The 15,242-nt window shown below is 37.1% G+C and overlaps 1 protein-coding gene across 1 annotated transcript; it reads right to left on the reverse strand.

Annotated features, from left to right (window-relative positions):
- Nucleotides 1-2,710: 2,710 nt before the first annotated feature.
- LOC128018228 (taste receptor type 1 member 1-like) lies at nt 2,711-15,242 on the reverse strand. Its single transcript, XM_052603613.1, has 6 exons — nt 15,061-15,242; nt 14,627-14,924; nt 13,766-14,509; nt 13,333-13,545; nt 4,156-4,276; nt 2,711-3,645 (listed from the first exon to the last, which is right to left on the reverse strand). Exons 1-6 carry the CDS (start codon nt 15,240-15,242, stop codon nt 2,711-2,713), a joined length of 2,493 nt encoding a protein of 830 aa, XP_052459573.1.

Consider the following 15,242-nt stretch of genomic DNA (forward strand, 5'->3'; position numbering starts at 1 on the left):
GTTGTTTCAATTATGAAAAAAAAAAGATCAGTATTGCCATAAAAATCTAAATTTCTTCAAATTAAAATCAGGTATTTAAAACTTTGAGTGAATATACATAATCAAATTATTGTATGTTGACTCAAAATTAAATTAATCTTGATTTTTACTCTTTTTAATCAGAGAACATGCAGGACTGCTTTTAATATGGTTTTGAATAATAATAATAATACATAAGTCAGTCAAAGTAAAGTTCATTTTGCCTCCACACTATTTGAACATTTACTATTTGATAGGCCCTGATTCACAGACAGGGTTCAGCATTTAATAAAGGATTAGGCCTTTGTAAAAATATAACATAGGCACAGATTTATTTTTAAAATGGATGACAAAGTGACTTAAATAATTACATGGGATAGTTCATTTCTTAGAAGTTAGATGAAAGTTAGATGCCATTACTCAATTAAACGGATAGTCTGATGATTTTCAACAAAGGTTTTCAACACAATGCAATGCTCCCAAGCTGTTCAGGGACGGAATCAAGCCATTTTTGCATTCTCACAGTAAATATGATCCCTGAGGCCTCCTTTTTCTCATCTAAAGTACAAAAACAAACAGAAAGTAAAAACAGCACAATGTTGTAAAACATTTACTGTATGTCTGAAAGAATTTGGATCCTAAATAATCGGAAAATAACAAGATTATAAAATGATAACAAAATTATAAAATGTTTACATTCAAGTTAAAACAGTTAATTCAAATGTAAAACGTTATTTAAATTTAATTCATTTTAATATAGATATTTTAAGCACCTTTAAAAGTAAAAAAAGAAAAAAAGTAAAATTCTATAATTAAATATATATATATATATATATATATATATATATATATATATATTTTTTTTTTTTTTTTTTTGCAGATTTTGTGTTTAAGTAGATCCTCACAAGTCTTAAACATGTTTAATTCAGCTTTTATCCCTCTATAGTCATAAGTTTTTATCTTTAAATCTTAGAACAAAGGCTTTTATTTATTTAAGAGGCCTTTGCAGAATTTGCAATATGGCTTTATGCAATGTTTCCCATTCATTAACTTTGAGCGTTCCTCAAATGCAGTCAAGCAATGCCACTGCTCTACTGAGTTTAGCTGCCTTCAGCCCTAATTAAACAACTGAACAAGCTAATATAAGTCTTTAGATCTACTAGAAAATTACAGGTAAGTGAGGAACCGTGAACTACATTATATAGTCCTCCACAGTCTAATCTGTCCTGCCACAGTCTTTATTACATCAGTTTTGAGAGATGAACGTACATGCCTTAGCATTTACTTATAAAACATGAATACACCTAGATTGCAAAATATTCATATTTACATGAAACATCAGCACAAATGTAATCGAAAATCAGTCAGTATTGCTGTTTTAAGAACTAATATCAAGTGAAGGTATACGTTGCCATGCAAATATCTATATTAATCTATTTAGATTATAAATATATGAACATGTAGATTTTTTCTTAAAAAAAAGATTTGCCTTCTTGAAGAGGGCTATATTATAAAAGCCTGGCTAATTTATATAGGCTGTGTGGTTGAATTAATGCACATTGTGATGTGACTCTATTCACTCTAACCTAAACAAAAACTGCATTTAATTTAATTGATCAGAAATGTCCCACATATAAAGGATGTGCATGGTATTGTTGGTGAGTATAAAATATCTGTATCAAAATTCTTAAATTGGCAGGATATATGTCATTATGTCATCACCCTTGACAAAGTGACTTTCTGGCTCATATGTGAGCGTGAGCTGCATATAGTGCTGAATTCACACTCAATTCACTCAATACTAAGGGTGTATATTTGATTTAGACATTGGTGGGGACATAACAGCAGAACTCTGTTGCTCATGTGAAACACCATACTTCAGACTCTTTATTAATTGATGACGTGAACTTATCAATTAACTGTTTTGGACTGCTGTCTTGAACTGGGTGCTAAACCTGTGAGTTGTCCTAGACGTGGGTCAATGCTCCAGTGTTTCTTATGTTCTTATGGGGGCCTGGCCACCCCTGAATTACATTAACATTAGGCTATACTTAACCTTGAGTTGGTTCACCCTCTGCCATTGACTGATATGTGAAGCATATTAGTATTGCTTATTTCATGAAAAGCTGTTATATGGGCAAAAATGTAGCTCTTTTTTTTTGATACTTTATTAATATGCATTCTTAACAAAATATGCAAAAAAGCAATCAAAAAGTAACATCATAATAAACATCTAACACTACTTTCCCATTCACCCCAAAACACATAGCTAACAGTTTACAGACATATACTCTTTAAACAATCTTAAAGACAACAAATCATTATTTCGCAAAAGCATATAAATAAAAATTGCATAAAATCTGTAGGTTCACATCTGCTGATATTTAGGAAACCTTTCCCCAGAAAAATAAAAAGTCACTAAAATACACAAGGAAAAGGGACAACTCTTTGTGTGTGTTCATTGTCTGATGAGGAGCTTTTAGCGTCAACTGTGGTGAGAAAATAATTAAACATGTTTCTACTTTTGGAGCTGTGGTGTGCCAACTTTGATTTTCCTGTTTGAAGAGACACCAGTTTGCAATATCAAGCAGCACAAGGAGATGTTTAAACTGTGGTAACATAAAAGTGAAGTTGAAAAGTAAAGAGTTGAACTTCTGTATACAACACAACTAAACATATCTAATGTATGAGTCTAGGTCCTACTAATTGTTTGGGTATATGTCTGAATAGAAGTTTGAAAGTATGCAGGAGTGTTCTTTTGTGGCTGGAATATTATGACGTAAGATTTTGGTATGAAATAACTGAAGAGAATTCCATTTATACTGGATACCTGGGCCACTGCATTCAAAATGATAATGTATTTGCTTTTGACAGAGAGGTATGCTGTGAAATAAGCAATCCAGGTCAGATAGTACAAAATGAGACTGAAGGTTATTGATTTGGCCTCATTGTAATTTTTCGGTAGATCCCTTCCCATATAAGAAAACAGGAGACACAAGAAACCAATAAACCAACTTATAAACATGACTATGGTAAATGATATAGTGCTCCCCATCTCACAGATGAGCATAATTTGGTCTTTAAAAGTCCATGAGTCAGCAATGGCTTTGACAGGATTGACAGTCATCCATATCACACAAGATATTAAATGCATGAAAGAAACAAATGCAATGAAGAGCCACTGGCCATTGTGTTTTACCCAAAGGCTGTACACCTTAGGGAACTGAGTAGCCATTTTAAAAACAGAAATAATTTGAAAGGAACGGACAGTCAAACAGGAAATACAGACAGTGAAGAAATATTCAAATATGGCATTTCTCAGGAGGCAAAATACAAATGTGGGTTTTCCAAAGAAAAAGAACACACTTATGCTAGACAAAATCAAACTGGTCAGCATGAGGAAACACATGCTGCCACCAGCCGACTTCACCACTGGTGTGTCGTAATTGTAGGCAAAAAGACAGAATATGGCAATAAGGAGAATAATTATGCATGCAGCAGAAACCATGACAATGATGGAGAGGATTTCTGTAAACTGAGGATAGACAATAGTACGTGACTGACATGTTGTGCTACCCTCATCAGACCATTCCCCCTCTGCACAAGGAAAACAGGTATAATGGTCCCCTAAAAAAAAGTAAAATAATAGGAATATTAATTAGTATTTTTAATAACTGTAACTTGATGTGGGAAATATTTTGAGTTTAAATATCACACTTCAAAATAACACCATTAACTCAAAATATTTCATTGTAGAATGAACTGAGGGAGCTTCAAGAGATCCGCATCGAAAAAAAAAAATCTGCCATCATTTAAACACCCTCATGTCATTCCAAGCCTGCATTACTTTCTTTCTTCTGAGGAACATAAAAGAACATATTTAGAAAAATTTTGGTATTTGGTAACCAAACAGTTTCCACTGACTATGGATAAAAATACAATTGAAAATTCAATAGGCAATTATTTGGTTACTAACACTCTTCAAAATATCTTATTTTGTGTTCAGCAGAAAGAACAAGAAATGCATACAGCTTTGGAACCACATGAAGGTAAGTAAATGATGACAGATTTTCCATTTTGTGGTGGACTACCTCTTTAAATTCCAAGTTGCCATTGTCTGCTGCCTAAGGTACTTACGAGAATAATCCACATAGGTGTTAGGCGGGCATTTTTTACAAGTAAAACAGCAGCTATGAAAACCTCCAGGTTGCCTTGAATATCCCGCCTTACATTCAACAGAGCAGTTCGAGAAAGGAACCTTTCAGGAATGGGAAAATGTGTTATTAAAGTTACCATTCATTTCAAGCAATTTTACACATTTCTCCAAACTAAGATCAGTAAATACAATACAACACAAATTATAAAATTGCCTTAAATGCACGAAAATTTCGTACTTTTCAAAACAGTTAAAGTAGCGGCAGGTCAATTTTCCCCCAAAACAAATTTGTTATACTAGCGGCAAGTCTCTTCTTTATCTGACCACAATTAAACATTAAAGTATGGAATGCTCTTAAACATTTTCTGTCCCTTTTGCAGTGGCATCATGTTCTGGCACTTTGCAACAGTAGCACAGTTGTAGGATATATCAACTGCCAAGGAGAAAAGTGCTCCTCTGAGCTTCATGCTTTAGCTTACAATTTTTTTAGTATGGAACAGATGACACATTTTGTTGTAATGGGTAACCCATGTCCCAGGCATTCTGAACAGGGATGCAGACCTGCCCTGCTCTATGAATTCAGTGGAGACCATGGAGAAGAAGGACAGTAGCTAAATCCGCAGGTGGTTGGGATTGCCACGCAGCTTGAGCAGCGTAGCACTCATAGAAAGAAAAATGCATTACAGCTCTCTTCAGTAACTCAATAAGCAGTTCAAAGTCTCTCACATCCACTGTTGGGAACGTTACTTTAAAAAAGTAATTAGTTATAGTTACTCACTACTTGTTCCAAAAAGTAACTGAGTTAGTAACTGAATTACTCTATAATAAAAGTAACTCGTTACCAGGGAAAGTAACTATTTGCGTTACTGTAAAAAAAAAAAAAAAAAGTTGCTATGGTATCATATTATGGACAGGCAGGATGGAGAGCACAGGAGATTGCTGAGTCCCAGTTAAGATGCAGGGTTAACGTCAGCGTGTTTACTCATTGTGAAGTATTGCCAGTTTACATGCCTTATCAAGCGTTTTCCCACTGATTATGCTGACTGCCTGTTTGATTCTGCCTGTTTTCACGTTCTTGCTTCTTGGATTCCCCCATTGGATTTATTGCCTGATTGGACTGATGTTTTTGCTTTACCCATTCGCTCACCTACTCGTTTATCTGCTTTTTGGATTCCCGTGGTGCATGTTGAAAGATTGGACTGCCCGGTTTAACGACTCTGTCTCTAAGATCTTTCCCTAGTAAACTTCTGCAAATGGATTCTAATACTGCCTCAGCCTCATCGTTACATCTTGTGATTGATGGACAAACATCAGTTCTGAACACACCTCATTGATTACATAAAAGGTAATGTGGGTGTGGGTGTCGCTGTTGGACCGTGTTTTCTCTGCTTCCTGTGTTGGTCTGCTGGCCTTTCTGTAGCTTATCGTAGCTCCGTGTAGCTGTTTTTTTTCTCTATCTTTATCTTACTATCACTCTCTGTTTGTTTTGTGATAAAATATAACTTAATTCACACCAAATTTCTGATATTATCGATCAATCTTATCAGACTAATTTTGATCGTTCACTTTTATTTTATATCTGTGAGTGCAGTACACCTGAATTGCGTTCACACTCGTTAGCTTGTCATTAGTGTTTTCATTTGAACATATCACTGTTTTCTTTTTTCCTCTCCTCTCTCTCACTCCAGTTTTTCACAAGTTCATCAAACAACTGTGATAAGAATATTTCATCAAGCACGGTGAGTAATGGCTTCTCCTGCTATTGTTATTTGCACCTATTGCCACATGTACAGTTTATCTAACTCTGACGCAGATGAGGGATTCACTTGTGATAAATGCAGGGAAATAGTTTGGCTCACAGAGAAGATTTTAGAATTAGAGACACGCATCCAAACTATAACTATAACTATATGAGGACAGTAAGAATGTCAGGGCTCTATATACGGCTTTGGGTGCGTCTAGCTCAGGGATTCCTGTACATTGTTCGGTTCCGGCAACAGAGCCCCTGCAGCAGGGCAACTGGGTGACAGTGAGGCAGCATAGTCATGGGTCAAAACACCGCTCTTCTGTTCTCATTAAAACTTTAAACAGGTTCTCCCACTCAGTGATGCACCCACTGAGAAACCTGATGAAAGTGCTCTAGTTATTGGTGATTCTATGTGAATATAGAGAAACCAGGCACCACACGGAGATCACTAAAAATAACATTAAAGAGGTGTGTGAACTTGCAAGCATGATGTCAGACACTGTAATATGCTCTGGTCCCTTCTCTGCTTACCATGGTGACGAGATGCATAGCAGATTGTCATCACTCAATGGCTGGATGTCAAAGTGGTGCCCACAGAATAACATAGGTTTCATAGACAATTGGATGAGCTTTTGGGGCAGAACCGACCTGTTGAAAAGAGATGGTCTTCATCCCTCCTGGGGTGGCGCCACTCTTCTCTCTAGAAATATGTCAAATAGTCTTAGAGTTTATACTTGACTAACTGGGGCCCATGTAAGGAAGCAGACAGACTGGCTAAACCGACCGTCTGCTAGCCGCCTCACGTCACAGAGGTCAGTTAATTCTCAGCACATAGAGACTCTTTCACCTAGATATCACACTATAGATATCACAATTTGCCTATTGGCCTCTGACCATCATGTCCTCCTAACAGTCCCCATATCTGCTGATTTGCTTCATCACTCTGTCTCCTCTCCACCAGAAAGCTGGTGTGTGGAGGGCGTTCTGGCGCACTATGGCTGCCTTCGCATCATCCAGGTGGATGCTGCACACTGGTGGTGGATGAGGAGATACCCCGTGACTATGTAAGCGCTTTGAGTGCCTAGAAAAGCACTATATAAATGTAAGGAATTATTATTATTATTATAGAGACTGTGTCTGTTCCCCGAACTAGAAAATACAAAAAAAAAAAAAAAAAAAAAAAACAAGTTTAGATTAACAATTTAATTGAGGTTCAAAAAATAAAAACCGATGCAATACGGATAAACAAATGATAAAGCTTGGCTTATTGAATATCAGATCCCTTTATACGAAAACACTTTTTGTAAATAATATGATCACTGATCATAATCTAGATGTGCTCTGTTTGACAGAAACCTGTCTAAAACCTGATGATTACATTATTTTAAATGAGTCCACCCCCCAAGATTGTTGGGAAGTCATGGCCTAGAGAGTCAGACTGGCAATCAAAAGGTTGTGAGTTCGAGTCTTGGGCCAGCAGGAATTTGTAGGTGGGGGGAGTGCATGCACAGTTCTCTCTGCACCCTCAATACCATGACTTAGGTGCCCTTGAGCAAGGCACCGAATCCCTTATCTCTTCCCCGCTCACTGCAGCATAAATGACTGCCCACTGCTGCTCCGGGTGTGTGTTCACAGTGTGTGTGTGTGTTCACTGCTCTGTGTGTGTGCACTTCGGATGGGTTAAATGCAGAGCACAAATTCTGAGTATGGGTCACCATACTTGGCTGAATGTCATGTCACTTAGATTATAGTGATGGGAAGTTCGATTCTTTTCCGCGAACCGGTTCTTTCGGACGGTTCGATTGAATAAACCGGTTGAAAAAATCGGTTCATCGGTTCTTTCACGCTCGACGTAATGACGTCATTGGAGATGACGTAATTGCGTCACGTCTATCAAACATTCAAATATATAAAGTCGGTAATCATAACTTTAGTCAGTTAAAACCTCATATTCATGAAAAGTTTACATTTGGGTTTTGCAACAACACCTAAATACAGTAACAGCAATAATGTGCATATGAGGATTTAAGTCTTGAAGATATAAAGTAAATAAATTAGGTGTCATCAGCGCAGAAACCATGATCCACTTACTAAACATAATCCATTGCGATGTATTTGTTATTAAATGAACTTACGTTTCGCCAGATTGCCCTTCATCCAAGCCCTCGAAATACCCGCGCTCTAAACATTAGTACAGAATCAGAATCAATCACCAAAAGAATCCCTTTGGTTCAGATATGCTGTGAGTCAGCTGGCTTCACGCTGAATCGCGCATGCGCAGTATCATCAGTTCATCGGTTCTCAATTTGGACGGTTACCGACAGAAACGATTCTCGGTTGAGTGTACTGATGATCCGAAAACCGATGCAACCGGTTCTTGACTCGAGAACGAGAATCGCTCTAACCGGCACGTGCTGCAGTTCAGTGTCATCAGCTGCTCTACTCGTGTTGATGTTCTGTTTACTACAAACTCAATTTGTGAATGTGTCATCATTAACTATAAATACAGTAGGCCTACAGATATCTCATAAATCCCTTATTCCTATTAAACTTAAGAGTCTAAAGTCTTAATTATTGTCCAACTTCCCTGAAAACCCATTTGGCATATACTTTATACAAAATACAGATTGGAAACATTAATCTAAAAAAAAAAAAAAAAAAAAAATCAAAATAAAATATAGTTATTTTATTACACTTTCCGATGTTTAACAAAATACTTACAAAATTACACGCATGCGCAGTATCATCAGTTCATCGGTTCTCAATTCGGACGCGTCCGACAGAAACGATTCTCGGTTGAGTGTACTGATGATCCGAAAACCGATGCAACCGGTTCTTGACTCGAGAACGAGAACTGCTCCAGCAGTGGGCGTGTTCGTTCATTATCTGGCTCAGCTCGGTGTTCATCTTCAGTTCGGTCTTCACAGCATTTCATTCAGTGTACTGTTTGAGTAAATGGATTACCCCGGGATATTGGTTTATTCTGACTCAGAGGGAATGTCAGTCACGTTAAAAAAGTTAACAGCTTAAGTAATTTGTGGATTTATGCTTATTGGAGACGTGAACCGTTTCAAACGATTCAGTTCGATTTGGTGAACTGGTTCAACCTGTTCACTAAGAAGAACCGGTTAAATTGAACGATTCGTTCACGAATCGGCCATCACTATTAGATTACTGTTATAAACATGAGCCACGTCTAAAAGGCAAAGGGAGACGTTTTGCTTCAATTTATAACAACATTTTCAGGATTTCTCAGAGGACAGGCTTCAAGTATAATTCGTTTGAAGTAATGGTGCTTCATATAACATTATCCAGAGAAACAAATGTTAATGATAAATCCCCTGTTATGTTTGTACTGGCTACTGTATACAGGCCACCAGGGCACCATACAGACTTTATTAAAGAGTTTGGTGATTTTACATCTGAGTTAGTTCTGGCTGCAGAAAAAGTTTTAATAGTTGGTGATATTAAAATCCATGTTGATAATGAAAAAGATGCATTGGGATCAGCATTTATAGACATTCTGAACTCTATTGGGGTTAGACAACACGTTTCAGGACCTCATTGTGGAAATCATACTCTAGATTTAATACTGTCACATGGAAATGATGTTGATAGTGTTGAAATTATGCAGCCAAGTGATGATATCTCAGATCATTATTTAGTTTTGTGCAAACTTCATATAGCCAAAATTGTAAATTCTACTTATTGTTACAAGTATGGAAGAACCATAACTTCTACCTCAAAAGACTGCTTTTTAAGTTATCTTATTGATGTATCTGAATTCCTTAGCATATCCAAAACCTCAAAACAACTTGATGATGTAACAGAAACTATGGACTTTCTTTTTTAGCATTTTAAATAAAGTTGGTATTTATTCAATACAATGGCTAAATTAACGAAAAATAAAGCCTCAACAAGTGTTGACATTTCCCAAACTCACAGCAGTAATGACTTTATGAACTACTTTACTTCTAAAATCGATACTATTAGAGATAAAATTGCAACCATTCAGCCGTCAGCTACAGTTTCGCATCAGACAGTGCACTATAGACCCCCTGAGGAACAGTTCCACTCATTCTCTACTATAGGAGAGGAAGAATTGTATAAACTTGTTAAATCATCTAAACCAACAACATGTATGTTAGACCCTATTCCATCTAAGCTCTTAAAAGAGGTGCTTCCAGAAGTCATAGGTTCTCTTCTGACTATTATTAATTCCTCATTGTCATTAGGACATGCCCCCAAAACCTTCAGACTGGCTGTTATTAAGCCTCTCCTAAAAAAAAAAAAAACACAACTTGACCCCAAAGAACTAGTTAATTATAGACCAATCTCGAATCTCCCTTTTCTGTTCAAGATACTAGAAAAGGTGGTATCCTCACAATTACAGGTCTTTCTCCAAAAATTTGCATATTGTGAAAAAGTTCATTATTTTCCATAATGTAATGATAAAAAATAAACTCTCATATATTTTAGATTCATTGCACACCAACTGAAATATTTCAGGTCTTGTATTGTTTTAATACTGATGATTTTGGCATACAGCTCATGAAAACCCAAAATTCCTATCTAAAAAAATTAGCATATCATGAAAAGGTTCTCTAAACGAGCTATTAACCTAATCATCTGAATCAATTAATTAACTCTAAACACCTGCAAAAGATTCCTGAGGCTTTTAAAAACTCCCAGCCTGGTTCATTACTCAAAACCGCAATCATGGGTAAGACTGCCGACCTGACTGCTGTCCAGAAGGCCATCATTGACACCCTCAAGCGAGAGGGTAAGACACAGAAAGATGAATTTCTGAACGAATAGGCTGTTCCCAGAGTGCTGTATCAAGGCACCTCAGTGGGAAGTCTGTGGGAAGGAAAAAGTGTGGCAAAAAATGCTGCACAACGAGAAGAGGTGACCGGACCCTGAGGAAGATTGTGGAGAAGGACCAATTCCAGACCTTGGGGGACCTGCAGAAGCAGTGGACTGAGTCTGGAGTAGAAACATCCAGAGCCACCGTGCACAGGCGTGTGCAGGAAATGGGCTAGAGAGAAGCAGCACTGGACTGTTGCTCAGTGGTCCAAAGTACTTTTTTCGGATGAAAGCAAATTTTGCATGTCATTCGGAAATCAAGGTGCCAGAGTCTGGAGGAAGACTGGGGAGAAGGAAATGCCAAAATGCCTGAAGTCCAGTGTCAAGTACCCACAGTCAGTGATGGTCTGGGGTGCCATGTCAGCTGCTGGTGTTGGTCCACTGTGTTTTATCAAGTGCAGGGTCAATGCAGCTAGTTATCAGGAGATTTTGGAGCACTTCATGCTTCCATCTGCTGAAAAGCTTTATGGAGATGAAGATTTCGTTTTTCAGTACGACCTGGCACCTGTTCACAGTGCCAAAACCACTGGTGAATGGTTTACTGACCATGGTATTACTGTGCTCAATTGGCCTGCCAACTCTCCTGACCTGAACCCCATAGAGAATCTGTGGGATATTTTGAAGAGAAAGTTGAGAGACGCAAGACCCAACACTCTGGATGAGCTTAAGGCCGCTATCGAAGCATCCTGGGCCTCCATAACACCTCAGCAGTGCCACAGGCTGATTGCCTCCATGTCACGCCGCATTGAAGCAGTCATTTCTGCAAAAGGATTCCCGACCAAGTATTGAGTGCATAACTGAACATAATTATTTGAAGGTTACTTTTTTTTGTATTAAAAACACATTTCTTTTATTGGTCGGATGAAATATGCTAATTTTTTGAGATAGGAATTTTGGGTTTTCATGAGCTGTATGCCAAAATAATCAGTATTAAAACAATAAAAGACCTGAAATATTTCAGTTGGTGTGCAATGAATCTAAAATATATGAAAGTTTAATTTTTATCATTACATTATGGAAAATAATGAACTTTTTCACAATATGCTATTTCTTAGAGAAAAATGGTTTATGTGAGGATTTCCAGTCAGGATTTAGACCATATCATAGTACTGAGACTGCTCTCCTTATAGTTACAAATGATCTGCTCTTATCGTCTGATCGTGGTTGTATCTCTCTATTAGTGCTATTAGATCTTAGTGCTGCGTTAGACACAATTGACCACGACATTCTTTTGCATAGACTTGAACACATTGTTGGCATTAATGGAAGTGCATTAGCATAGTTTAAATCATACTTATATGACCGCCATCAGTTCGTAGCAGTGAATGAAGAGGTATCATATCTATCACAAGAGTATTTAGTACTTCAAGGCTCAGTACTAGGGCCGCTACTCTTCACGCTTTATATGTTACCATTGGGAGATATCATCAGGATACATGGTGTTAGCTTTCATTGTTATGCTGATGATACTCAGCTCTATATGTCCTCACGGCCCGGTGAAACACACTGTGACGAGTGGGGCGGGGCCGAGGGATGTGGGAACGAGCGAGGCCGGTGGAATGATTGGGAAATGAGCGACACCTGCGACCTACCACCGGTCTCGAGTCCCACAGAGATGGAAGGATATAAAACTGGAGCGAGAACAGTGAAGGACGAGAGAGGACCAGGCCTGGGTATTATTTTATGTTTGCTTTTTATTTGTGCGCATCAGTTTTCCGTGAGGGGCTAATGGGCTGTTTTGTGTTTATTTTTGTCGTTATTAAACCTCATTTGATTGTCCGCCGGTTCCCGCCTCCTTCTTCAGCAGCGCGTCCCTCCTTCTCCCGGGTTTCGGCACCACTGTAATAATAAAACTCCATAATCATCGGGAAGGAGGCAGGAACCGGCGAACAGTTGTCCCAGACCTATGTTAACTTCTTGTGCTGAAAACAAAATAAGATATTTTGAAGAATCTGTGTAACCAAACAGCTGCTGGTCCACCATTGACTTTGATAGTAGGAACTGTGAACCAGCAACTCTTTGGTTTTCCACCTTTTTCAAAATAGCATTTGTTTAAGAGAGGAAGGAAACTCATTCAGGTTTAAAACAAATTTTGAGTGAGTACTGTACATGAAGCTATAAAAAATAAAACACTATTTAATTTTTGGGGTGAATTATTCCTTTAATATTAATAAAACACGCAAAACCGAGAGGAAAATCACTCAATACTCTTAACTAAAAATAAATTAATACAGCTGCTTTAATAGCAATCAATGTATATAGTGTTTCGGGAGGTCTGGGCACACCACTGCTGTTAGTAGAATGTCTAAAATGGACTATAGAAATAAGGTATCACTACATAAAACCATTATCCATGTCAAGGTGGGTGTTGAGGTGAAATTGCAACATCATGATTGTCCTGATTTAAAATCTTCGGGTATTAGATTTGAATTTTGAAACTTGCAGTACATTTTGATTCCAGAGTAACCTCATTGGCAAAATTTATAAACTGATTGAGAAAACTGTCATCTATAAAGCTAAATATTTAGATAACAAAAATACTTACAGAACCATTGTCATGCCAGGTAAGGAGAGTGTTATCAATAGTAAAAGTAATTTCTGGATGTTTCTCATATATGCCCACCATCTGAAACTGTGGAGGATTCACTTCAGTGTGCCAAAGCACAACTGCAAAACTGATAGCTGGATCAAAATGATCATCGTATTTCACCTGACGGCCATTGAGTATAAAATCCAACTTCTTTATTTCTCCCAGAAGCTGTTGTGAGGTGTGTAAAGAAATAAAAAAGACAAATAATGTATATAACTATATGGTCAATATTATATGATATTAATGTTATGATACATTAAATAAAATTTATATTACTTTTGTTTTATTCATTTATTAAATTATTGAATGTAATAATTAAATAATATAAGCAATAATATAATGTATAATACTGATTCAACTTGTCATGGATTCATATTAGTTCACTTACCATGTATGGCTTAGCCATTGTATTTTTCTGGCATTCATTGATGTCACACTGCAGTACTTTATGTAATGCATGAGCTATTGTATATATGGCAGAATAGATGGCAAAGGAAAGTGAAGGATTCTCATTTATAATCTCCTCTGCAGTCAGCAATGAGCAGTAATGACAAACTTGATTACATGTCTTACTCTTGACATCACCCTCAGCATCATAATGGCCAACATCAGTTGTTCCTCTGGCTTTATAGACAAATTCATTAAATCCGGGCAATGACAACAGTCTCTCTGTAATGCCAATAATTGTGCCAATTTTCTCAATTCCTGGCTCTCTTGGAAGCTGTTGATTCATAGACCATGCATTACTTGCAATCCATACTTTGTCTTGGATGTTGTTTGCTATAGCTGCTTTGATAAATTTGCTTGCATATTGTGGCAAAGCAAAAATTACAATGACATTGATGTTGAGGATATCAATCTTTTTAAGCGTTAGACTGTAGTTTGCATTTAGACTTAGACGCTCTTGATAGGCCAAACAAATACCAGTATTGCTTATATACTCATTAAACAGCTTTAGTCCATCTGAGCTGTAATCGTCTTGGCTACCAAGAAAGGCAACCCAGTTCCATCCAAACCACCGTATGATGTGAATAATCATCTCTATCAGGTCTTTGTTGCTAGGAATTGTTCTTACAAAAGAAGGATACTGAAGTTTATTGCTTAATGGATAGGTAGAAGCTCCATAATTAACCTTTGAAAGAGAGAGAGAGAGAAAAACACACTCATATATATATATATATAGTGATGTGATGGGAAGCAAGTGTTTAAGAATTTTATTGTGTACTGTATAATAAGACACATCATTTACCATTGGTATAAGGTCCATTGTGAACAGAGGTGCAATAGTCATAGTTCTTGTGCTTCCATATGGTCCTGTTAAAGCAATCACTTTAGGCTTATAGTTGTTGAGTTTTTCTTTAGGTTTAATTGAGCCATTATTTGAGATGAAACGTAAGGCTGAATTGAAATTCTTTATATTAGAACAATAGTCAAAAATGTCATAGCCCAGAGAAACATTGGGCAGAAGAGTGGTGGAGTTATTAATCTCCTCAACAGCAAACCTCATTACTTGCAACATGTGATAGCCAAATTTTGAAGAAATGTGCCTTGAAAACAGAAGTGAGGACGTTAATAGCATGCAATTTAAAATTCAGTTAAGCAATGAGGACTTTGAAGAAATTCTACTTTGATTTAAAATATTGTGCATCAATAACCGAAGACTGGTAAAAGATAATTGCTTACCTGAAACATTCGGTGGTCTGTGCGGAAAACAGGGTTGTTTCTTGTTCAATTTCATGTAAAGGGAAAAGGCCACCCAATACATAATCTCCCTCCAAGCTGAAGTCTGATGCTGACCAAGACATTTTGAAAAAGAAACAATTGGTAAAGCCCACGAGCAAAATGTAAATGCAACTGAAAAGCAT

This window comes from Carassius gibelio, chromosome A8, assembly GCF_023724105.1.
Source record: "Carassius gibelio isolate Cgi1373 ecotype wild population from Czech Republic chromosome A8, carGib1.2-hapl.c, whole genome shotgun sequence".
In the NCBI taxonomy this organism is placed as follows: Eukaryota; Metazoa; Chordata; class Actinopteri; order Cypriniformes; family Cyprinidae; genus Carassius; species Carassius gibelio.

What these genes read in the sequence shown, in the direction of transcription:
- LOC128018228 (XM_052603613.1), bottom strand. Translation starts at nt 15,242, where the DNA reads ATGCTTTTCAGTTGCATTTACATTTTGCTCGTGGGCTTTACCAATTGT. An exon ending in CAATGGACCTTATACCAATG is followed by an intron (nt 14,510 to 14,626) that starts GTAAATGATGTG and finishes TCTCTTTCAAAG; the next exon opens with GTTAATTATGGAGCTTCTAC. An exon ending in CCTGGCATGACAATGGTTCT is followed by an intron (nt 4,277 to 13,332) that starts GTAAGTATTTTT and finishes CATTCCTGAAAG; the next exon opens with GTTCCTTTCTCGAACTGCTC.